General features: G+C 39.5%; 1 protein-coding gene across 5 annotated transcripts; it reads left to right on the top strand.

Moving 5' to 3' along the window:
• Positions 1 to 1,466: 1,466 nt before the first annotated feature.
• SIAH1 (siah E3 ubiquitin protein ligase 1) lies at positions 1,467 to 23,248 on the top strand. Of its 5 annotated transcripts, none has more exons than XM_037816339.1 (4): positions 1,467 to 1,670; positions 13,309 to 13,399; positions 14,165 to 14,221; positions 21,822 to 23,248. In XM_037816339.1, the coding sequence occupies exon 4, from the start codon at positions 21,824 to 21,826 to the stop codon at positions 22,676 to 22,678; it is 855 nt and encodes a 284-aa protein (XP_037672267.1). In that variant the 5' UTR covers positions 1,467 to 1,670; positions 13,309 to 13,399; positions 14,165 to 14,221; positions 21,822 to 21,823; the 3' UTR covers positions 22,679 to 23,248. The 5 variants fall into 5 exon arrangements, with proteins under 5 accessions (XP_037672267.1, XP_037672269.1, XP_037672268.1 ...); XM_037816338.1 differs by lacking the exon at positions 1,467 to 1,670 and adding an exon at positions 1,714 to 2,409; XM_037816341.1 differs by lacking the exon at positions 13,309 to 13,399.
• The last annotated feature ends 1,743 nt before the right edge of the window (positions 23,249 to 24,991 follow it).

Raw genomic sequence — 24,991 nt, 5'->3', positions numbered from 1 at the left:
CCAGAGCCCAGCATGCACCTGGCATTTGTTGAATGAATGAATGAATAAATATCTTCCTTACTTGTCACTAGAGGTGACTACAGCATCTGCAAGTCTTACATCTTTGGGTGCCTGGCCCCCAGCACAGCGTATGACAAACACAGATGGTCTCTGTAAACATTTGTTGAAGAGATGAACTGATAACACCATCAGTAGTTGCACAGGTCGATTTAACTTACCCAAGTTCTTCATCTGAATTTTGGGCTTTGGGGCCAGTGCATTATTAGCAGTATGTGATGCCTTGTGGCTAAGAACATTTTTTTTTTTTTTTTTTTTTTTTACTTTTCCAACCTTAAGAAATACTGTTGGGATGTGCTAATAGTCCCAGAGGAAAAGAGCAGCCACAATAAGCAAAACGTTAGTTTGAGAACATAAGTGGAAGTATCAACACAGGCATATTTTACAAATTTCCTGAGGGAAGCTGGAAATTAGCAGGCTGCATTACTACCTAAGATAACTTTGTGTCCGCAGCTTTTGAGCAGAAACGGTGTTTTTCACTGGAGTACTTGCATACCAGCTTCCCAACAGAGATCTGCTGGTGGTGGGGAGGCTGGAGATGAGGGGGCGGGGGAGAGTGCTCCCTGGATGTTTTCTGAAATTTCATATGAAAAGTACCTTTTTTTTTCCCCACACAGAATATGATTTTTATAGAGGATTTTACTTGGAAATCCAGTTTGTAAAAGTCTCACATCCAGGCTTTTGCTCAGAGAGATACCTTGCGCCCGTCAAAGAATTGTAAACAACGCTCTCCTTTAATTTTTCTATTTAGCTTCTAGATGAGGACACAGGGGAAGGGGCACGCTTCCCACTTCTCTGCTAAAATAAGCCTTTGAATTTCGTTCCGCTTTTGCTGAAGAGAGGCTCAAACAAAAGGGAGTGGCTTGGACCTCTTCTTTTAGGGGTGGGGTCCTCAGTCGGTGGCCACGGTTCTTTTTCTTGGGGAATAAGTGTGGTGCGACGTGCAAAGACAGCAAACCAAACTGCTACTGTAAACGAACAGCAAGGGGCAGGCTCGCAAGGCAGTGGCGGGAGTCTGGGGGGTCGCACTCCAGCCGGGCCCGGGTAAGGGTGGCCGCGCGGCCCCAGAAACAAAGCCCCGCGGGGAGCGAGACCCTGGCGGGGAAAGGGGGTGGGGGGCAGACGCTTGTCTGTGCTCGGGCAGGGACGGTTGCGGGAAAAAGCGTGGCGAGCCAGCGTTCGTTGGGCGCGAGGGGTCCGGTCCCAGCAACCGTAACCAGGCAGCCAGAGCGCCAACCGCCAATCAGTAGCGCACGCCCCCGAAGGCCCGCCCGAGCCTCTGCGTCTGCGCGACTGCCGGAAGCCCCGCCCCCTATGGGCTCCCGACGCGCGGGTTCGCGCCTCCGCATGGCGGCCGCCGCAGTGTGTGGTATTTAGCGGGAGCGCGCGGCGAGCTCGAGGACGCGCGAAGCGGCGGCGGCGGCCAGGGGGGAGCCTGGGCGGCCGTTGCGGGGCGCGCTCTCGAGCGGCGGCGGCGGCGGCGGCTCAGGGTGTCCCGTGGGTCTCTGCACTGGGAAGAGACGGTGGCGCTGCCCGCGGCGGCGGGGTTTCGTGGCGGCAACGGAGCGCGTTTGAGCGAGGGCCGGGGTCCGAGGCGCGCTCTCCGCCCACAGGTAAGTGGGAACCGGCCTGGAGGGAGGAGCCGGCCGGTGGGGGGCTCCCCGGGAGGGGCCTCCTCAGGCCCGGTCATGGCGCCGGGCAGGCGGGGACGGGGGCGAGGGCCGCTCCCAGCGCGGCGGCGCCTTTGTTTCGGCCCAAGTCCCGCTGCCGGCCCCGGTCCTCGATGCCCCCAGCGCCCTGGTTCGGCGGAGGGGTGGGCCCGACGGAGGGGTCGCCCCGCGAAGCCGGCCCGAGGGGAAGGGCCTGTTGGCGCGGCCCGGCCCCCGCGCGCCCGGTAGGCGGGCCCGACCGGGGAGGCGTTGGCGCGCCCCGAGCCCTCGTGCCGGCCTTTGTTGGGAAGGGTCCCGGGGTGTGCGGCCAACATGGCGGAGGTCAGCTGAGCGCGGGCAGCGGCCGGCCCTCCCTCCGGCCCCTCCCCGCGCCGTCCGGAGGCCCTGGGCCCGGGGCCGGACGGGGCGACTCCAGCGTCCTTGGCCTCCCCCTTCCCTCCTCCGCACCCTGGGCAGCCGTCCCCTTCGTGTTGCGTTCTTCCTCTTGCTCCGGCCTGAGGCTTTATTGTGCAGTGTGAAGAATGCAGCCTCCTCCCTTGTTTATGTCGTTGAAAAAGGGATCGCGTGAACGGCTCGTCAGCAAAGCTCCAGCCCTTTATTATAAATCCTGGTTTTTCCAGGCTTCATTTGCCGAGTACTTTGGACTGCTTTCTTGACTCTCCTGGATTTATAACTTAGGAACGTGGGTAACTTGGGCCATAGCGATGCGTAGCTCTTAATTTGCTTGTCTGCCCGTTCCTGGAAACATTAAGAATTTATTTGCCCTGACAGTCACAGAAGTCCAATTTGTGTGTTCGGAAAATCAAATTGTAGAGGTGATTTGTCAGTCACAGAAGCCGTGAACGTGGATATGGGACAGGGATCTGACTGCCCGTTCCTAGCAATTGAACATATACTATGTCTTAATAAGTTCGATAAATTGTTAACTCTCTTCAGCAGTTGAATGTTGAGAGCATGGGCTCTGAAGCCAGACTGCTTGCTTTGGTTCTTTTCCTGCCCCACCGGTTTGTGACCTCGAGTAGGGTACTTAATCTTTGTGCTTCATTTTCTTTATCTGCAAAATGGGTGTGATGACTGTACCTACTTCACAGGATTGTTGGGAAAATTGATGAGATGATGGGTGAAAGGCTTAGAACAGTGGCAGGCCCATAGTAAGTACTCAAAAAATGTTTGCCATTAAGGCTGTTGTTTTTGTTCTGTAATAGCTTCACTTCTGAGGTTACCTTGGCATAATGGATATGTTGGAAGTGCATGGGCCAGAATTTGTGAATTCACATTATAAATTGTTAGTGCTTGGGTTTTTTTTTTCTTTCAGTGAATTTTGTTAATTGAAAGCAAGAGGAGGTTTGGATGATTGATTGACCAGTGTTCTGAGATGATGCCATTTGGAAGTTTGATTGTAGGGGATTTGAATGGCCAGGTCTGGGTGGTCTGGAAGTAAAATCAAATAAGATTAAAATCCGTTTCCTTTTAGTCCTTTTACATTTATGGATCCAGTTCACGCTCAAGGACTTTTGAGTTAACTAACTTGGAAAAGCGGGACAGTTAGTCCCTATAATGGAGTGTTAGGTGTCTGTGGTGTCCCAACTCGTTTAGAAGTTACTGAAGAGCGAAGTGTAGTTGTATGTGTGACAAATGTGATGGGCTGGTAATTTTATGTGGGATATGTTGGTTTGAATTGTGGTGAAAAGGATTTTGGTTAGCTGTTAGAAGAACTTTGTGACTGGTTCATTGTGAGATGCAAAGTGATTACTGAAATTGGTTGTGTAATTTCTCATCCTGGAAATTAAATGAAGGTACAGACTTAAAATCTGGAATGGTTACTTGCAGCCCTATCTAGAATTTTTTCCTAAACACTTTGCTTTGCCAAAAATGCTATAGAACTGGTAATATGTTAGAGAACTGGTTAAAAGACCCCTTTCAGCATCTTTCTAGCGTAATTTTAGCAACATTTTAATACTGTTTTAAACTTAAGTAAAGTATAATTATATGAAACTGTTAACTTTTCAGGATAAGTATTTCACAAAGTGCGAATTCAGAATGAAACAATTCAATTTAGCTTAATACCTGTTCCCTCTAAGTTTTGGAAATTCTTATGAAATTGCTGTAGAGCAATATTCTTTAATATGTATAGTTAGAAATTATAATCAAGCTAAAATTTGAGTTACAAAGGAAATTAAAGCAACATTAACATGACAAATGGACTTTATTTTCAGCAGTGGGATTTAAGTATTTAAGATTTTACATGAGTAAGTATTTAGGTATTTAAGATTTTACATAATAGGGGGTAACAAAGAAAGTTTAGTAACTTTGCAGTGTTGGATGACCACTTAAGGGACCACTTAAAGTTGTATTTTAAAGCAGTTGGATGGTTGATTTTTTTAAAAAACTACTCAATTTCTAAGGATTGGCTGTTTCTCTCTGTTTAAAGAGATCTGTTACAAACTCTTGTTAAAATTAAGGAATTTCCATTTATACCTTGTAAAATGTTAAATTCTGGATTTTTTAGTATAGACGACCTCATTTCACACACAGTCGGTATATGAGAATCTCAGATTCCTTTCTTAACAACCCCCCCCCCCCAGTACTGGGGGCAGTTATTTCCTCTTTACAGAAAGTATCCTTTTAAAGAGCAGTATCTTTAATGCACTTTAAATGATTTTTGGTTTTCACGCAATCTACTTCCTGGCTGTAGTAACTAGAACATCTACTCTGTAAGGGCAGGAATTATATTTTGTTCATTCTTATATCCTCAGTGCTTAGCACTAAATACATACCTGTTTCCTCATCAAATATCTATATGCTGGTAACACTCAGATCTCTTTGCTTGCTGAACTCCATACCTATGCATTCTCTTGCCTGCTGGTCGTTTTTCACTTTTATGTACCAGGGTGTTTCAAACTTACATGATCAAAACTAAAATCTTTTATCTTTTCGTCCATCCAGGGTTTTTATCATTTGTCATCTATCACCACATCTAGTTAGTTAGCAAGCCCTAATTTTTCTGTCTGGTAATCTCAAATCTGCAATTGATTCTCACACTCACTGTTAACTTTCACCATTTACATTCATTCCTTCTCTTCTGTCTTAAGTGGTATGCCTTCTTTTGGATTCTGCTTCCTCCAGTCAGTTTTTCTGACTGCAGTTTTAAGTGAGCTTTCTAATAGGTGAATCTGTCTTAAAAGCCCTTCAGATAAAGTCCAAGTTCCTTGATACAGTTGTGTGTTCACAGCCCCTCCTGACCTGGCCCGGCTTGTTACTTCACTGCCATTTCCTTCTGTATGCTTGCAAGTCCCTGAATGCACCAATTTTTTTCTCTTCGTACTAAACTCTATAATCTTAGCCTAGACATTACTTGACTGAGAAGCTCTTCCTGAACTCACATTGATTTGGGTGCCATTCCTCTGTGTGCCCATAAACACACTCTGCTTGGCCCCCCTGTATCATGTATATCCAAGAATTGTAATTTTTCTTTACTTATTTGCTTCCCCAGATAGTCTGTAATCCCTACGAGGACTTTGTCTTGGTCTCCCTTGTTTGCCTACAGTTTAGCCCTGTTTCTGGCATGTAGTTGGTGCTCAATAAATATTTGTTGAATGATTGACTAATGCGTTTAAACTCTTGCTAATATACTTTTCCAGCCCTGTCTCCTGCTTTGGCATACCCTCTAGTCCAGTTCCTTTGTCCCTTTAACACTCTCTTGTACTTTTACAACTTTGTGCCTTGTTTATGATTGTGTTTAATTCCTCACATGTCTGTCTCTGCTGCTTTGGGCAGATTACTTAACCTCTCTTAGTTTCCATTAGCACACACCCAGCTATTAAGCATAATGCTTCTCCCCCTTTCCCCACCTGTTGCCCCCTCCCCCCTCCGTCAGTAGTTAGTTAGGTTAAGAAGATGGGTTCATAAGGTTCAGACCTGGTTGTGTCTCTTGACTATTGCTTGTTGTATTTGCGACTTTTAGCTCCACGAGAGCAGGGAAATTTCCTACTTTTGCATCTAAAAGCATGTTGCCTAACACATAGAAAGTGCTTAAGTATTAAAAAAAAAAAAATTAGTTGTTGAATAAGTTACCTAAGTTACTTAATTTCTCTACTACTGCTTACATTCTGGTGGCGGGGGATAGGGAAAAAATAAACATTTCCAAATTGTAACATGTGCAATAGATGTCAAAAATGCTGATGTAGAGAATAATGAGTGTGGGAGACCTGCTGCCTGAGGTGAAGGTAAAGGATACAGGGCTAGCTCTTTGAAGTGGGAAGGGCCTGAACATACCAGATGGAAAGAGCTGTGAGGGAAAGGCGTTGAGGTAGGAATGAACGTGGACGACTGTTGCAGGAGCTGAGAGAAGAGTATGTTGCTCAGACAATTGGATGTGGGGAAAGGATGGTTTGAAATGAAGGTGGAAAGACAGGGATCATCCGATTCTAAATGGTCAAAGCAAGGAATTTGGATTTTAAGTGTAGCGGGAAGCCATCAAAATATTCTAATTAAAGGAATGATGTAATCCATTTTTAATTTTTAAGATTGCTTTAGCAGTTGTTTGGAGAATTGATTGGTTAGAAGGTCTGTTTAACCAGGCAGTAGTTGATTATGGCCTGGATTAATGTAGTAGCAGTAAAATCAAGGGATATAGTATCCCAAAAGCCAATTGAGAGATACACAGAGCATGTTTGGATGCTGAAAGGAATGATTCAGTAGCTAAAGAGAGGGAGAGATTGATGCAAGAGAAGGGGTAATAGGAGTGTGAATTCTGAGAGAGTCAGGTGCGCAAATGTAGGGTCCCTTCTGTTTTTCCGATGGGAGGGAAAGAGATGGTAGGTGGGCTTGTAGGCTTGCTACTGGGAAGATTAGGTATTTTGCATTGTGTGACTTTTATTGTATTTTCTGAAGGAAGTATGGGGTGAAGCCATCAGTCGGGAGTATTTAGTGAATGCTGCATTGTGGCAGGCCAAGGGTGCGGAGAGGCACACATCGAGAAACTTGCAGAGGGAAAGAGAGGAGAGGTGCAGTGAAGTAGCCAGTCAGTATACCTGAATGCTGTCGTTCACAGGGGATTTTGACCATGGAACAATAGTATGTTTTCTTCTAAATGTAACTTTTTTTTGAAGTATAGTATAAATACACACATAAAACTGGTCAAATAGTAAGTACACAGCTTGATGAATTTTCACAAATGAAATCAACTCCCAGATCATAGGACAGAACATCACCAGAAGTGCCCCCCCCTTGCCACCTTCTAATTACCTCCTCCCTCCCTTGCCCCTTAAGGAAACCACCTCTTGACTTATTTAACACTGTAGGTTGATTTTGCCTGTTTTGAACTTTATATGAATGGAACTACTGTTTGTACTCTTGTGTTTCATGTCTTTCACTCAACATTGTGAGATTCAGGGGCATTACTTCTTAGATTGTCTTCGGGCAAATTACCAGAAATTAGCTGAATAACTGTGTCTCGGTACATTTATTTTTGATTTTTTTTTTCTTATATCTTCAGGAACTCTAGGCTAAATGATTTTTTGACAAGGTAGTCCATTTGGGACCATTTATTCTCTGGGCTTTAGCCACAGTGACCAGAAGGATGCGTCAAAGACTTTTAAGTTTGAGGTTGTTCAGCCCTGAATTACATTCAGCTTAATTTGTGTCCTTTTGCTTTTGTTTACTTTGTTTTGAACAGGGCAAGGGGCTTGGGGCACATACGGAAGGAATTAGAAAGAGGTTGGGGGAAAAGCCTGTGGAGAACCAAGCTATATTTAATTAAGTAGATACTTCCAATGAGAAAAACTTTTTTTTTAAATTAGAATTAATGTCAGTCTTGAATTTTATAGGAAGTATTATACTGTACTTGTAGCAGTATTGTCACATTGACAGATTTAGCTAGTGGTGGTTTGACAGAATGAAATTATAAGTATCCTGTAGCTTCTTTGGGAAGACTTGACCTTGGAAAGATTACTTCAATAATTGGTTTACTAAATGAAGTGTAAACCTCTAATTTTTAAAACTGCTTAGTTGTTTTCCCCCTTTGCCTTGTACCTTTTTGTTCCTTTGAATTTGGCTGAATGGTAAAGGATAGTGATTTGCCAAGTGCCCTGATTTTAACATTGTTAGGGACAACTTGTGAATTAATTTTTACAGAGTATTCTTTTGAGTTTGTGGGTAATCAGATACATTTTGTTTTGTTATACAATTTTTAAAATGTTAAATTTTTTATAAGTATTAACTAAAATGTGCGTATATGTGTAAAAAGAAATTGTGGCTTTTTGCAAATAGGATAGTTCTTAATATCTTCTTTCCTGTGAAAGTATTCGTCTATTTTAAGAAAAGTCATGAGTCAAGGTGGTGGACTTGATTTCCCAGTGTTTCAAAATTTGTGTATGAAGTCAGTAGCAATTCTTTAGCAGGAAAGAATGGGGAACTATAAAATATGCACTTGTTATGCCAAACACTCAGTTTTTAAAGTGTAATCCTTTTTTATTACCAAAAATAACTTGTGTTTTATGGAGCATTTCAGAAATACAGAAATGTGCTTTCCTCTTCTTTCCCCTCCCCCATAAATACACAAAGGATCTTCTGTAATCTGATTACCAAAAAGTAACCATTGTAGACATTTTGGTGTAGTTTTTAGTTTGTGTGTACTTCATATTTTTTTAAGCTAGCCATAGATACTTTAAAGTTAATATTTTTGACTTAATCCTTGTATTTCCCATTAAATGATTACCACTTGTCAGCAGCCTTACATGTTTGAACCATGCAGTTCTAAGTGATGAAGAAGCTTTGTAGTTGCTGTATCCTGCAGTGCTTGGCACTTAGCATGCCTGCACTTCCATGGTCTGGTCTCGGTTCTCTCTGATTTCTGGTTCTAAACTTGACTTCCCACCTTCTCTAATCTCTCACCTTAAGGTTTGCCAGTTTCTTTTCTCTCCCAGTAAAAAACCTATATGAATACATATAGATAAGCTACATCAATGTGTATTTCTTATCTGTTTTTCTTTTAACATAAATGGGATTGCAAGGTATATGTTCTGTAGCTTTTTTTTTCCTCCGTTCATTTTAGCAGTTTGATTCTTACATGTTAGTAGGTCTGGGTCCATCTTATTAAAAAAAAAAAAAAAAAAAAGGCAGCATAGTATTGTGTTGTATGGACCATAAGTTAACTACTTTCTTAATATAGGGCTGTTATCTGTTTATTACAGACTGGGTTTCTGTAGGCATCCTTATATATCTTTGCCTACATGTGTGAAGTGGAGAATAGAATATTGGAAGAAAAATCCTGGGTCAAAGAGTTTATACTTTTAAATTTTGATTAAAAATGCGAGATTTTATGAGCAGCCTTTACAGTGGACGTTCCAAGCAGCGTAGGAGAGTGTTTCCCCACATCTTTGCCAATACTTGACATCAAATCTTAGAAAATAAAGTTATGTATGTCATTTCCTTGCTAAGGCGTACGGTTGGTGCTGTTTCTCATACCAGGTTTTGAACTATTTTTTTTTTTTTTAAGAGTTTTACATGCACATGTTTCAGAATCAAATAGTTCTGCCCCTCCCCCATTCCTCCTGATCCTTCCCCAAGGCAACTATATACTCACTTTTAGCTAACTGTTTTTGTATATACTTTGTCTCTAAGTAACATGCTTTTGTTCTTCTAGATTTCAGATTTAGGCCTTATATATTGACTTCCTATTGCGGAAGATAAGGTTTTAGCTTTTGGCCCATGTATATACTCTTCCCATTCCTACACCCTCCTAATTTAGTTACATCACAGTTTTGTCTTTGAGTTGTTATGACAGTAAAAGTTATTCACAATTTGACCATGAAATTAGCTGTGATTACCTTTGTATTCTGCATTATTTAATTTGTATTCCTTTCTACTAATCCTTCATTCCTTCCCCCCTTCCATCCTTCCTTCCTATTACTGCTAATTCTACCCCACAGTCATTGCCACTTGTCTAAATGTCCAATCCAGTTGTTTGTATAGCTCAAGTTGCCTTCTTCCTCTGGTGTGAAGCTGTCATTTTGATATTTCCCTTTTCTTATTTTCTCAGGATTCCCTTAACCTTTCTCTTGGATTGAGTCTTCTGTTTCTAAAAGCCCATCTGGCTCTCCTTGGTTGTTCTCTTACTTTTGAAAAGCTTGTCATCCAGGAGCTTACTGAGAACATGTACAAGGGAGTTAATGTTTTTGAGACCTTGCAGCATGACTGATAATAATGTTATTCTGCCCTCACACTTAGGATAATTTGGTTGGGTATAGAATTCTAGGATGGTATTCATTTTCTTTGAGGATTTTGCTGTATTGCATTCTAGCTTTGAATATTAACTGTTTAAAAATCTATTTTGATTTCTTATTTAACTCATCCAGTAATAAATAAATGTGCCAGTTGTTGTTTTAAGTGTTTGGGACGTATCAGTGAACAAGACAGACAAAAATCCTTAACCTTCCAGGTCTTTGTTGGGGAGATCTACAACAACAAACGTATAAAAGCAAATAAGTAAATTATATAGCCTGTTAGAAGGTAATGTTTTGTAGAAAAATAGAGGAGAGATGTGGGAGGGTTGTGGGCAGGGATTAGGAGTGCATTGTAGAGGGAGTCTGGGTGCTGTGTGCTGTTCTAAATAGAGCAGACAGGATAGGCCTCACTGAGATGCTAACAATAGGCAAAGATTTCAAGTTGGTAAGGAGTTAGCCATGTGGATTTGCAGGAGAAAAATGTTTTAAGGCGGAGGCCCGGAGGAGCAACCCTAGCCTTTTCATGGAATAAGGAGGCTGGTGTGACTGGAATACAGTGAGTGAGTGGAAAAGAAATGAGAGATGAAGTTAGAGAGATAATGGGACTACATCATCATATTGTGTAGGGCCTTTTAGGCTGTTTTTAGGCTTTTGGCTTTTACTCTGATATGGTAATAACCAAAGGAGGGTATTGAGCAGAGAAGTGACATGATTGGATGTAAATTTCAACAGGATTATTCTGGCTGCTGTGTTTAGAACATATTGAAAGTCAGGGGTGGGGGGACAAGGATGGAAGCAGGGAGACTGGTTAGGAGGATATGGTAATAATCCAAGTGAGAGATAATGGTGGCTTGGATTACATGGATTACATGGTGGAGGTGGTGAGGAGTGGTTGAATTTTAGATATAAAGATTTCCTGATGGTATGGAAGTGTGGTGTGAAAGAGGAGAGTCATGGTTTTTGACCTGAGCAACTGGAAAAGTGGAGTTTCTATCTGTTGAGAAGGTGATCATGGGTAGAGTAGTCTTTGGGGGAAAGTTAAAGATTTCAGCTTTAGCCATCTCCCTAAGTGGGTATCTAGGAAGCAGTTGGATATAAGAATTTGGGGTTTAGAATAAACCTGGAGTTTTTTTTTAATCTGGACTGGAGATAAAAATATTGAAGTCCCTGGTATACTGGTAGAATTTAAGGCCACAGACTGAATGAGATCACTAAAGTTATCAGTGTAGATAAGGAAAGAGGATATTAGCAACTCCAAGAGTTTGGGGACAAGAATAGGAACTAGTAAAGGAAACTGAGGAGTGACTAGTGAGATAGGAAAACTGAGTTTGAGAAGCCAGTGAACAAAGTTTATCATTTATCAGATGGCAGTGAGTGATTGATCAACTGTCACATGTCACAATTTGCTGAGGGTTCAAAACTTGCAGATTAAATATAAATAAAACTACAAAACCAGTGGAATTCAAACTAGGTTCTGGTTTGTTAAAATATGGGGTAGTATTGGAAATTTTAAGTCTCCAGACAACATGGGCTATAGTACTGACTACTATGCTGCAGTTCTTTTTTTTTTTTAATTTTCTAGGATTATTAAATGTATAATGGATTGAGCAGTAACTCCCCTCAATATTTTTAAGTTTTGTTTTTCTTCTTTAGTTTCAGTGGGTTTAGAGAAAAAATATATATATATTTTGTATTAGAGAAGTTTTAGGTTTACAGAAAAATCATGCATAGTACGCAGAGTTCCCACCCTATTATTAACACCTTGCATTAGTGTGATACATTTGTTACAGTTTATGACTGCAGGTTCTTTTGAGTTGAGCATCCCTAAATTACCCTGTATCGTGTGGTCACCACATGATAACATTTATAAATACTTCATGGGAAAACCATGAGGTCATTTGATTTGGGCTTTGCTTTATTCTTTAGCCTTCCAGAATTAAAGTCTTATAGTACCCCTTTGGAGTCAATGTGAACATATGCAAATGTCTGCACTGTGAATTACATGGCCAACAGGTGGATTCAGGTGATTCAGAATGTGCTGATATGATGCTGTTTTTTAGACTATCAAAAACAGGAAAATAAAACATTAGAAAATTCCTTATAGAGAACTGTCAATCTCTTGAGATTAGAATCTTAGTTTGAGGAGAATTAGAGCGTAAGTTGTTCATGTGTCAAAGCCTTATTTGAAATTCAGTTAAAATTTCAGGCGTAATGTTTATTACAGACACAGATTATAACTATTTCAATTGAATATAATTTAATTGGAATAAGGCTTCATTAATTTTTTAGTATGGCATTTTTCCTCCAAAAATTCCATTATTTTTCTACTAGTAAAGAGCCATCAAACATATATAGTATATAGTTTTTACTCCATTTTAAAGTTTCTTCTGTCTCCCAAGCAATATGCTTTTTTTTTTTTTTCTGGTTTTGATTTTGGTTTTTTTTTTTTTTTATTGTTTAGCTTAGTATCAAATTCTTCATAGGTTACTGCTGATTTTGATTTATAAAATTTTTGTTTTGGGCATGTGTTGATCATGTTTGTATGTGTGTGTGTATACCCACCATTCTTGTCAGATGGAATTTGGAGTTAAGTGGATTGTGTGTTAAAATGCAGAACTAGATACGATGTATTTTCTAGATAAAGGTTTAAGAGGCATAGCTTAATGCCAAAATGGGAGCAAAAGAGCAAGTGTCTGCTGGAATATGTGAGAATTTTGTAGCCGGAGAGAATGTAAAGCATTCCAGTCAGAATAGCAACCAGTTGTATTCAGGTGTTGAAGAGATAACTAAGTGACTAGTTAGTATCTGGGTGATTTTATTTGGACATTGTGGGATTTTCTTAAATTGCAGTAGTGATTGTGTTGTAACCATGACTGACATAGTTTCAATAATTTGATTTCTTCAGGTATGTTCATACCACATATTTAGACATGTGGTATGAAAAATGGTTGAAAAAGCCTGTTTGACCCATTTCCTGCTTCTGTTGCTCATATTTCTCTGCTCTTGCCTCTCTTCTTGATACTTGGCTTGATTTAGTGTTTAATGGATAAATGACAAACTCAAATTGATATCCGATCTATCACTTTGATAGTAAAAATTCCAAGAAGCAACTACTTGCCTAGAACTAAAGGTTTATTTTAAAGAATTTAGGAAAATTTTAATTTTTTGGTAAAATTTTTTTGTAAACATTGAAAAGATGTGTTGGAATGCTATGTTAAATATTTTATAGCAGAGTGAGAAGGAGACGGTACAATATTCTTTTCTAGGGTTGTTTTAAAGAGGATACGATTTAGCAACAAGGCAGACAGTTGGGCTGTGCTCTTATTTTATAACCTCTTAATCTTTCTGATCTTCAGTTTATTCATCTGCAAAGTGGAGATAAAAGCTACCTTATGGAGGATTAAATTAAATATTATGAATGAAGCTGTTGGCAGACCATTGCAGTAGGTAGGTGCTCAGTTAATATAGCTTCTTTCACAGCTAAATCTGTGACCTTTATATCAGTTTTCAGGTACAATCCCAAATTGAGGTTTAGAAAATGAAGTAGAATGAACTACGGTAGTAGTTTTCAGTAGAATTCCACTGTAATATAATTTGGGTTTTATTTAGTGTTTCAGTGCAGAGTTCCTAGTGTGGCTTGTAAACATCATTGTGTTTTAGCAGTACACTGAGCATTCCACATACCTGATCTCAGTTAATGTCTAAAAATCTATTGGTGGTAGCAGTATTGTTATTTCATAAATGAGAGACTTGAGACTTAGAAGATTGTAATTTTGCTCCATATCAAAATAGTAAGAGCCAAGTTAGGAATTCAAGTTTGAGCTTCCAATTTCAACCAAATTCAATGTCCTTGTTTATTATACGTAGCTACATTCTCAAGGTATGTTATCAGTAGTCCATTACTAAAAGAAACGACTCTGAGAATTGGTGAGTTTATGGAACTCTCATGTCACATGCATAAAAAATATTTCGAAAATTTAGAGAATTGGTATAGAAATATGTCCATTTTTTTCCAACTTATTTTATGGTGATAAAACTGTGTACTTCATACTACATTGTGTCATTTTAAAGTGAATTTAAATCTCAGTTGTAAATTTTCTTAGATCCCTTGCAGAGGCATCAGGGATGAGTTAAGTTCTAGTTTTGTATATTTTATTTCTTCTACCTGGAATCCTTTAAAATTTTTTACTTAATCTACTTATTCTTTCCCAGAAATAACTGAGTACCTGCTCTGGACCAGGTACTGTCCTAGGTGCTGGAGATAGAAAGGTGAGTGGAACAAGGTCTCTGTTATCATTATGCTTATATTGTAGTGCGTTGGTTCTCAAATGTCCATCAGGGACTCTGGGAGTTCCCAAAATCCTGTGAGGGGGCTCTGAAAGGTTAAAACTTTTTTTTCACAGTGAGACCTGAGAATACAGTGTTTCCCAGAGGCCTCATGGCCTTTGGTATCACAAAAAGGCTGAATGCAGAAGCAGATAATGAGAAGGCATGCATTCAAGAGATTTGCAAAACGTGAATCATGGCCACTGTTCTCGCTATTATTGTGGATAATAGTTACTTTTCATTAACGTTTATCATCCAATGGGTTTATTGTTATTTTGAATTAATGTTTCCAAAATTTCTTGGTTTTAGTCTCTAATAGGATAAATTTAAATACATATAATCCACACAAACAGAGTTCTTTGAGAGCCTCAGTTTTTTAAAAGTTTAAAGCAGGGGTTATAAATTTTTTCTCAAAGGGCCAGATAGTAAATTATGCTTAGGAGTCCTAGGGTCTCTGTCTCAAGTACTCAACTCTGCCCTTGTAGCTTGAAAACAGTCACAAGCAATATGTAAATGAAGGGACATAGCTGTGTTTCAAGAAAACTACCAAAACAGACAGCTGACTTGCAGGATGTAGTTTGCCAACCACTGGTGTGAAGGATTCCTGAAACCAAAAGTTGGAGAACTGCTGTTCTAGTGAAAGTCTCCTAGTGTAGTGGGGGGTATGGGAGGTGAAAACAGACAGTAATAGTTAACAAGAGAATTTCAACTGGTAGGATAATATGAAGACAATAAGAAGTGTGATGTGGCCTTTAGAAAAGTAATCAGGAAAGGCCTCTCTAAGGAAGTTACTTTTAATTCTTTATTTCTTCAGGATTTAACTAGGTATCAGCCCCCTTTTTTGATCTCCCACGGCTACATTAGTACTCCCCAAGGGTGATAGAACATTGATCTAAATTATATGACATCTGGCAGGTTACTTCTATGTATCATAGTTATCCTCTGAAAACAGTAGGGTTGGTTAAGATCTTTTCCAAGACTAAAATTTCTGATAGTTTGCTTTGCCTAGGTTAACCTCAACTCATCCAGTCCACCCATCCTTTCTGAGTTTTCCCTGGTCAGATAGCTCCACCTTCATCTCTTACTATTTCTAGGATCTGAAACATTTACTTTCTCTTTTGGAATCTATTTTCTTATCTCTAGGGAAGGTGGGCATAAGTGCCTGACTTGGAGGATCATTGAGGTATGTAAACCATTGAGGACAATATATGGCACAAACTGGTGCTTAGTAAGTGTTTGTGATGGTGGTTTACTAGTGAGAATGGGGAAAAAGCATAATTTCATTGATGTATAATACTTCCTTTTGTATATCTAAATACTTGACCTTCTATTCAGTTTCTACTGTGGCCATTCCAGCAGTGAAGAGAAGCAGCCATTCCTGCCATGAAAGCTTTTCTTGTTGAAGATTTTTAGGGTATCTATATATTTAAAAAATGCTTTAGCATGTCAAGACAAATAGTGAGGTTAGCAGAACCAAATTCATGACTTAGAATTTGATGGATCCGTTTGTAGTGCAGAGCAAAACAAAACTAAGAGATTGGAATTAAGAGGAAAAATATAAGTGACATGGAGGATCAATATCAGAATTATGTGAAGAAAAGAACTGAGTAGATGGAGAAGAATCAGAGCCAATCGGAGAAAAATCCACTGAGGTAAAGACTTTTTTTTTAAAAAATCACATATAGCTTCTTTTACCCCATCAAATAACTTTATTCCTACATAAATGTCCCGTATTTTACAAAGCCTCAGTCATTTATACACATTAAGGGAATACACAGTGTTCAAGAAATTTAAATATAATGTATCATATCAACCCAAGAAAATCAAGTACAAAAAATATTCTTATGAAGTTGTTTACATGTAGGTCGTAGATTACCAGCTTCTGTGCAAAAAAAAGAAAAGAAAAATAGATTTTTAAGTAGCGTTAGAAACTAACTTTATGTTGGTGTTAAAACCTTCCCACATGAATGTTACAAAGTCATTGAAATAATGCTCTGCTACTCTGATAGAAAGAGGCCACTGAGCACAGAAGATTCCTTTAATGTCCCTAAATCAAACTCCCTTCCTTTTGTGGTCTCTCATGGAAAAAAGATGTGGGGGCCTCCCTTCTGTTAGCCCTTGTAATCTTTGGGGGCATCAGGCAATTGATGGCCTTGTCAGTTCTTGGGGGGTGGGGTTGCTTGTGCTGCATGCTAAGAAGGCCGATGGCAGTGGATTATTCTCTTAATAACGGTTAAAGTCACCAAGAAATCATATGCCTAGATGTGAAAAATTCTTATTTCTAAAGATAAGAAAAAAGTTCTAAAACCTACCTGTTGGAGGAAAAAGGTTACCTACAAAGGAATAAGATCAAAATGGCATTAGACTTTTCATCTATATCACTAAATGTCAGAATACAGTGGTGCAAAGTTTACAGTTTTTAGGGAAAAAGATTATGACTAGAATTCTAAACTTATGTAAGCGCTTCAGATTGCCAAGACTGAGAGTTTATCACTTATATATACTTTTTCTGAGAACTTTCATGAGGTACTGCAACCATACCAAAAAAATCATAATTAGGGATTCGAGGAAAAAAAGATACAGTATTTATCTGTGATATAGCTGTGAGAATTGAAACCAGAATGGTTGTAGTCAGGTTTAAAGAATTGTTGTGACGAAGTTAAGAAGTTTAGTAGTCTCTTTTGGCGGGTAGGGAACAGAAAGTAAAAGCATGCTAAAGGGCTTACCTTGTTTTGGGGAATGTTAATATTTTCATTCTTGATGTTAATTAAAAAGTAGATTTAATGTGTAATAAAAATAGAAGGATAATTGCTAGTAAAATAGAATTAGGATATAGAACAGCGCTGCTCAGTAGTACATTCTGTAGTGATAAAAATGTGGCTTAACCATTTTGCATTCCCACCAGCAAAGAGGGTTCCAGTGCTCCATGAAAAATCAGAAAATACAGAGTTCCCATATATACCACTCCCACCCCATGCAGTTTTCCCTGTTATTAACACTTGGCATTATTGTGGGAACTTTGTTACAATTCATGTAACAATATTACAATATTAACTATAGTCCATGATTTACATTAGGTTATCATGTTTGTGTTTTGCATCCAAGTTTAGGTGACTCTACTTATGTCTAGACTCCTATGCTTACCTGTTAAATTGAGGAGATTGTCCATAGATGGATGGTTTTCACACCTGTGTAGGTTCTTTGGGCGTTGGCAAACAGTGAAATATTTTTTTGCCTGAGGACTCAGTCATCAGCCTTACTTGTTTTATATATTAAGGTTCTTTGTTAATTCTGTTTGGAAGAGTTTCACTGCCTAAAATATTTGAAGTCTGTTCAAGATACTAAGATGTATGTAGAATGAATAAGTATAAGGCAATAAAAATGCAGACAATAGTAATTTATTTCTATTCCTTATGACTTTTTTTCATGTTTTGTGTGACCAGTTATTGAACTGAGTTTGAGGTGATAGAACACCCTATGGGTGAGAAGTGATTAAAGTTCGAATTTGTTGTTGAAAAGTGGTAATCTGCAATTCACTGCATAGGTTTCACTCCTCATTACCAGCTCTTGAATTTAAAGGCTGCTCCAAGCATGATGTAATGACAGGTTATACTTCTGAATGCAGTAGTAGCTGATGCAAGGGCTTTATTGGGGCAAGGGTAAAGCTTGTTTAAAAAGAAAACAAGCTACTGTAACTTTAATGAGGCGATTTAGGATGGCTTTCACAGAGAATATAATCTCTTATTTGGAGATTGAAGTATAGGAGTTTAACATATTAAGTGTGCTTAGTTCTCTTACTGCAGAGTCATTTTGTGGAGGGTAGTGTGGGCTTGATGTTTCCTAATTCTCAAAAAAAAAAAAAAAATCGAATAAGTGTAGTTTCATATTCTTCTGAGGATGTATGACTTTGTGACCTTAATTTATCCTCTTAGTTTTTCTTGTGTAAACGGGGGTGGGGGATGGGGGGATACATTATAAAGTTGCTATCCAGTTTCCTTATTTTCAGTCTTTTACTTGTGTGTCTCAAAGTCGTGCCTTTCAAAGCAGTAGGAAGCAAGTCTATTTGAGAAAATATACACGGTGCTTTTTAAGAGGGTCTCTTCTCTCTAGTTGGTGTTTTTAGAGTCGTTGTCAGCTCCCGTTGGACCCTGAACTCCACTGTAAACTGTTGGGAAAGCTGTCCCACCGTCAGTTTTATCCTTGGACTGCCTGGCCATTACCGTATTTACGTATTTTAAGGTGCGGTCACTTTTAAGGGCATATCATCATTTTATTAAGAGCTTGGGAAGATGGGGTAATGAGAAGAATCACTGCTACGTTAAAGGACATAATGGTTTTAGGACTTCTTCCCCTGTTTCAGAAATGTTAAAATATGGTGCGGACGGGTGGAAATGGAGAAGTTAGAATTGAGGAAATACTGTTGACGCCCGAAAGTTAGTGAATGACTTGGGGAGAACACTTTTACGCTGAAAGTTAACACGGAGATTGTAGTGCACGGAAGAGCGCCTCCGTTTTCCATATACTCTGGGTAGCTTTTCAGTTAAAAGCATGGGAAATTGCCGATATTTCACCGTTTTGACCTGTCAAGACTACGTGGTTCGACTTAAACCGGTGGAAACGTTTCACTGAGGAGGCCGCGAGGCCGCGCGGGTGGGCGTTGTGCGCGTTGTGCGCTGCTTGCCGGGCCGGCCCAGCGGAGGAGTCGGGAGCCGCCCCTCCGGACCTGGGAGGCCCCGCCCTGCTCGCGCCCCCGCCCCCAGCCGTCCTTCCCAGTGGCGCCGTCCCTTTGCTAGGCAAGCGTCTGCGCTCTGGGCGCGGCGAGCTGTGACCGGGGATTGGAGCTGGGCAGGAGGCTTTCGGAGCTGCAGCAGCAGCCCAGTCGTTGGCTCCCAGAAGCTCTTCTGGGGATTGGCGGCCGGACCTTGCATACCTCCCTACCGGCTCCGAGAGTGCCTGTCCTCTGCTTCACCACCACGCACCCTGGCAGCCTGGCCCGTTGCTTGGTCTTGACCCGAGCTCGGCTAATGAATCTGGGGAAGACAAACTTCCTAGATGAACGTTTAGCATACAGCGAGGACAACTCAGCGATGGATTCTGTTTTTAGAGACGCCAGCAAATTTGAGCCCTCTTGGGACCGGAAAGCCTTCCTTTCTCTGCCTCTGTAGCTGGTGTGCTTTGAGAGGAACGGACGAAGTGTATGGAGCAGGGCCTTATTATCTCCGTCTCTTGAGAACCTTATCTTTGACCCGAATTTGAGTCTTCTGTAGTTAGGAACAGAGTGTGTCCGGAAGGGGCCTTTGTTGTAAATTGTCTGTGTTGCTTGGGGAAATGCAATGAGCTGCTTGATTTCTCATGACCGGGAAGCCTACCCTACGTTTTCTGTACTCCTGGAAGGAAGTCTTGCTTACATGTTTACCAGCAGTTAGGACAAGGAAGAGAAAAGGTATTGACTTTAAGAGACTGGGTTGTTTAAACTGTGACACTTGAAAGTTGTTTTTAAGTCAGTGGAATCTGAATGGTTTGGGGGAATGGCCATACCATGGCTTCAGCAGGGTTGTCCAAAGACAGTTGAGTCCTTGCTTCCTGCTGCAAGGCTGAAGGTTGAGATTAGTTTTCTGTTTCGCCTTTGGAGTCTCGTTTGTTTTTTTTTTGTTTTTGTTTTAAAGCAGCTGTTGGTCTGTAATAAGTCCATTCACAAGAAATATTGGGTACGTTTCAGTTTTCACACTTTGAATAGGAATTAAAATTGTGTTTTCTATGTTTGGAAAAATAATGAACATATATTGTAACAGGAGCCTGAGCTACTGATAAATGTATAACTGTTGCACAGTATTATGTTGATGTGGCTCACTTAAATGAGCAACATAAAATGAACCATGAAATAGGCATAGAGCATACAGATAAATGACTTTTAGGGTGTTTTGACAATGCTGAGCCCTTTGTTTTTACAAGTAACATAAGATGGATGGATCATCAGAGGCTCAAAGAATCTACTCAGAGGGAAACTTGATTACTGTAAAATGCCTTTATAGTCCTGTTGTCGGGATAGAAAATCTAGGTTACACAGGGGCTCAGATGCTGAGAGTTGATTTGTGTTCTTCCAAGTCCTTGTGGTGCACCACATTATTATAGAATTCTGCTATACTTTTGTTTTGCTTTGAATTTTAGAATATTTCCTTAGTGATTGTAGAATTGATCTGTTTTTGCACCCTTAACCCCCACTTATGGTGTCTATTGGTAAACTAGAAAGAACCCAGATGGCATTACATGATCACATTGGTAACTGGTATTATTTCTTAAAAGTTAAAGGCTTTGCAACATAATAACAGTTGTAATTGATAGAAAACATTAAATTTGAGGCTTTAATTTTGTTAGTGTAGTTATTGGGAATACACTCTGAAGACAGCAGACTGATCATTGTCACCCCCAAGACAAGTAGTGTCATCTCCCAGCAAAAGTGAATTCCAGGGAAAAGTTGCTTGTTTTGTTTATTTTTGATTTCTTCCTGACTAGTGAGTTATATTGTTGGTCATTTCTTCCAGATGTTAGTAGTCTTAAATAGTGTTTATTCCTTAGCTGATAAATGGCATCTATAACATGTTGTGGCACTGTAAAGCCTGTGTGGAATTCTAGGGTACAAGGAATTCTATACCCATTGAGCCCTACCCCACCCAACCCCAGTGTTGTATGTGTCTCTCCAAGGTGTTTTTATCTTTATTGTTTTTCTTAATTACCTTCTTTTTCTGACACTCCTTCCTCTTTGCACATTATTCCTGCTTTCTGTTGTGGAAGGGAAGTAAAATGATTCGTATTCTCTAAATAGACTATAAACTTTCATTTGAGGATGGTTGTCTATTGTCCATTTTCCCCTGTATACCCCCACTTTTGAGGGGGGCACTGATCCAGTAGATAACAAGATTAACACTTAGCCAATGCTAATATTTTAGGGGAATATGAATGATGGGGTGGTGGCAGGCCTTTCCCCTTCAGACCACCCTTCTTATTGCCCAAATATACCTCAAAAGCAGATATATCTCTTCACCATTAGGAGAAGTCGTCGATACTCTGGTGATCCTTTGGTGTTTGAGTTGTTGGAACTTACCTATAACTCAATCAACAGCTGACTCAGAAAAAGACTGAATGGGGGAATTGAACTCAGAGAGGGAGAAGAGAACTATTCTTTTATACAGCGTTTCTTAGTGTATGGTTCAGTTACTATTTCAGCATTTCTTATTCCATATGGTTTTGGAATTGGCAACAAAGAATTTAAAAATTTTTTTTTTAAATGGAATTCATTTGTAATATGTTCTGGAACATTTAGAAAAGATGTCTCTTCCAGTATACAGCTCCTAATAATAAAAATTCATATTTATTGTAAATTGTGGTTTTTCAACTCTATTTATTTTCCATGTTCTTTTGCTCAGAGTAGTTTGCATGAAATTAAAAAAAAATTTCTGGCATGTAAACATTTATGAAACAAGTTACAGTTGTAATTACTTTTGTCCTGCCTTTTTATTTATGTGATTTCTCTCATTTATTTCAGAAATGAGCCGTCAGACTGCTACAGCATTACCTACTGGTACTTCAAAGTGTACACCGTCCCAGAGGGTGCCTGCCCTGACCGGCACAACTGCATCCAACAATGACTTGGCGAGTCTTTTTGAGTGTCCGGTCTGCTTTGACTATGTGTTTACCACCCCCCCCATTCTTCAGTGTCAGAGTGGCCATCTTGTTTGTAGCAACTGTCGCCCAAAGCTCACATGCTGTCCAACTTGCCGTGGCCCGTTGGGATCCATTCGCAACCTGGCAATGGAGAAAGTGGCCAATTCAGTACTTTTCCCTTGTAAATATGCCTCTTCTGGATGTGAAATAACTCTGCCACACACAGAAAAAGCAGACCACGAAGAGCTTTGTGAGTTTAGGCCTTATTCCTGTCCATGCCCTGGTGCTTCCTGTAAATGGCAAGGCTCTTTGGATGCTGTAATGCCCCACCTGATGCATCAGCACAAGTCCATTACAACCCTACAGGGAGAGGATATAGTTTTCCTTGCTACAGACATTAATCTTCCTGGTGCTGTTGACTGGGTGATGATGCAGTCCTGTTTTGGCTTTCACTTCATGTTAGTATTGGAGAAACAGGAAAAATATGATGGTCACCAGCAGTTCTTCGCAATTGTACAGCTGATAGGAACACGCAAGCAAGCTGAAAATTTTGCTTATCGACTTGAGCTAAATGGTCATAGGCGGCGATTGACTTGGGAAGCGACTCCTCGATCTATTCATGAGGGAATTGCAACAGCCATTATGAATAGTGACTGCCTAGTCTTTGACACCAGCATTGCACAGCTTTTTGCAGAAAATGGCAATTTAGGCATCAATGTAACTATTTCCATGTGTTAAAATGGCAATCAAATATTTTCTGGCCAGTGTTTAAAACCGTTGCATTCAGTTTCACAGAAAATAAGGCATCCATCTGCCTGCCAACCTGAAACTGTTTGGTAGGTGAAAGTGAGGCACATGAAGGTAAATGAAAGGCTGTTAAATACAGGAAACAGTTGCATGTAGTAACACTAATATATTTAAAAATAAGTCAACAGTAAACCACTGAAAAAAATATATATATATACACCCAAGATGGGCATCTTTTGTATTAAGAAAGTTGATTCTACAGGAAGCATTGTAAAATAATTCTGAATTTGTGTTTGTTGTAGATTGATTGTACTGTTGAGAATCTTGTTGGTTTTTTTTTGTTTTTTGTTTTTTTTTGGTTTGGTTTTGTTCGGAGCGCGTGTGTGGTGTTTGGTTTTTCCTCCCTTAAAAAAACTGACAAGCCATGTTGAGTGGTCTCTGACCACTGCTTTTTCCCCTTTGTGAGTCACTGCATAGTGCTGCTGTGTGTATATTTTTTGTGTATTTGCTAATTTTTATTAATTCTAGTTTTTTCATTAAATAAATTTGACTTTTCTGTAATTCAGGTTTTTCCTTACTTTTTTTGTACCTTTTAAAGTTAGTGTCTTTTTGATATGTGTAATTGTTTATGGTAGTTTATACATATGTGTTGATAAATATTTTCTTTTCTCTCATTAATCAGTTCATTAGAAATACTGTAAATTCAGCTATTTTGTGACGATATGAATTCCAGAGAGGAAAAGTAACATCTGAAGAATTATCAAAAGTTATTTAAAGCAGCTATAAAGTGGTCTCCTTGGCTTTTTTTTTTCCCATTTGAGTCATACCTTCAAAATTATTCTTTGAAAGGGTTAGGGAATACATTCTGATTTTTAAAAATACTGAAAAAAAAATCCAGCTTTTTTTTTCTTTTTCCTTTTTCAAGTATCTTGGGCAGATCACGTGTTTAAAATTTGTTCTTGTATTGGTTTTGCAAAAGAAGGCATCTCTTAAACAGTATTTGTAATTATAAGCAAAATCATTTGTTTAAAAAGCAGTTTGCAGAAAAAAAGATGTTTTTGGTCTTTTCTAATTCTCATTAAAAGGATATCTGGCAAATTAAAAAATTCTTAACGTGTCTGCTTTAGCTCTAAGTTTGATTAAAATCCAGTTATTTTCCGGTTCCATTCTGTACTTTAACCCCACAGCAGAAAGTGGTGTGCCGTATTTTTGAACTGTGGTAGTTTTATTCTAAAGGTCGGCAAAAATGAGTTTATATAGCTACTGTTTGAGTGATACAGAGTCTTTGTGTTTCATTTTGCTGCCCCCATTTTGATTCTCACTAGCAACCCTGTCAGGAAAATGACTAGTTAAAATGCTGATAACTTTTTTCCCCTTGTAGGGTTGGGGGTGGGGTGGTGGGAGGAAAGAAAACAGCAAAAATGAGTTAGTTTACTATTTCACAGCTGGTGGTGGTTCATACCACTTCCAAGTGCTTTGGTATGAATCTGGTTCTCTCCTACCCGTCAGAGCTGTGTGAACTTGGGCCTCAGTATCCTAATATGTAAACTGGGGTTAATAATGGTAGCTACCTAACAAAGAGTTACATGTGGTAAAAGTAAGTTATGTAGAACAGTGCTTTATATAATAAGCACCCAACAAATGTTCGCTACTATCATTGTCTTTTACCAGCACCATACAGTTAACTGTTGCTGATTACCCAAGGCACATGGCATGATTCTGAAATTGCCTTCTGAATGGCCAAGGAGGATCATGTTGTTTTCTGTGGTTTCTATGGGTACCCTAAGCCTAGAAAGTCAATTAAAATTAATTTGGATTTCCTCCTTATCCCATCACCAGTTCTGGGGAACAAAGTTTACTTGTGTTAACTGTTTTCAGGAAAGAAGGTTATGTAGCCTCTTCTCTAAATAAACATGCCTCTTAATTGGTTATAATGTGCTTGTGGAGCCATTTTTGTGGTGAAGGGAAACAACGGTTCAACCACAAATTTATATTCTGTCCATTTCTGTTAGTCTAAGTGTTTAGAAAAGCAGCTTTTATTACTCATATACTGAGGTATCTGCAAGACATTTTAACATACTTATGTTTATATTTATATTATATAAAGTGTTTAATGATGATAAAAGTAATATGTGGCCATTGTAGAGACTTTGGAAATGACAAAAAGGCCCAGAGATCTATCCAGGCATGGCTGCTAACATTTTTATCTTTCCAGTTCCTAGGTATGTGGACATGTTTACACATATTTATTTTGAAAACAAAAGGGGATTATGTAATTATGTACCCCCCTTCTGTCTCCACACA

Source organism: Choloepus didactylus, chromosome 22, assembly GCF_015220235.1.
Source record: "Choloepus didactylus isolate mChoDid1 chromosome 22, mChoDid1.pri, whole genome shotgun sequence".
Classification (NCBI taxonomy): domain Eukaryota; kingdom Metazoa; phylum Chordata; class Mammalia; order Pilosa; family Megalonychidae; genus Choloepus; species Choloepus didactylus.
This window is presented reverse-complemented; position numbering and strand designations above follow the sequence as displayed.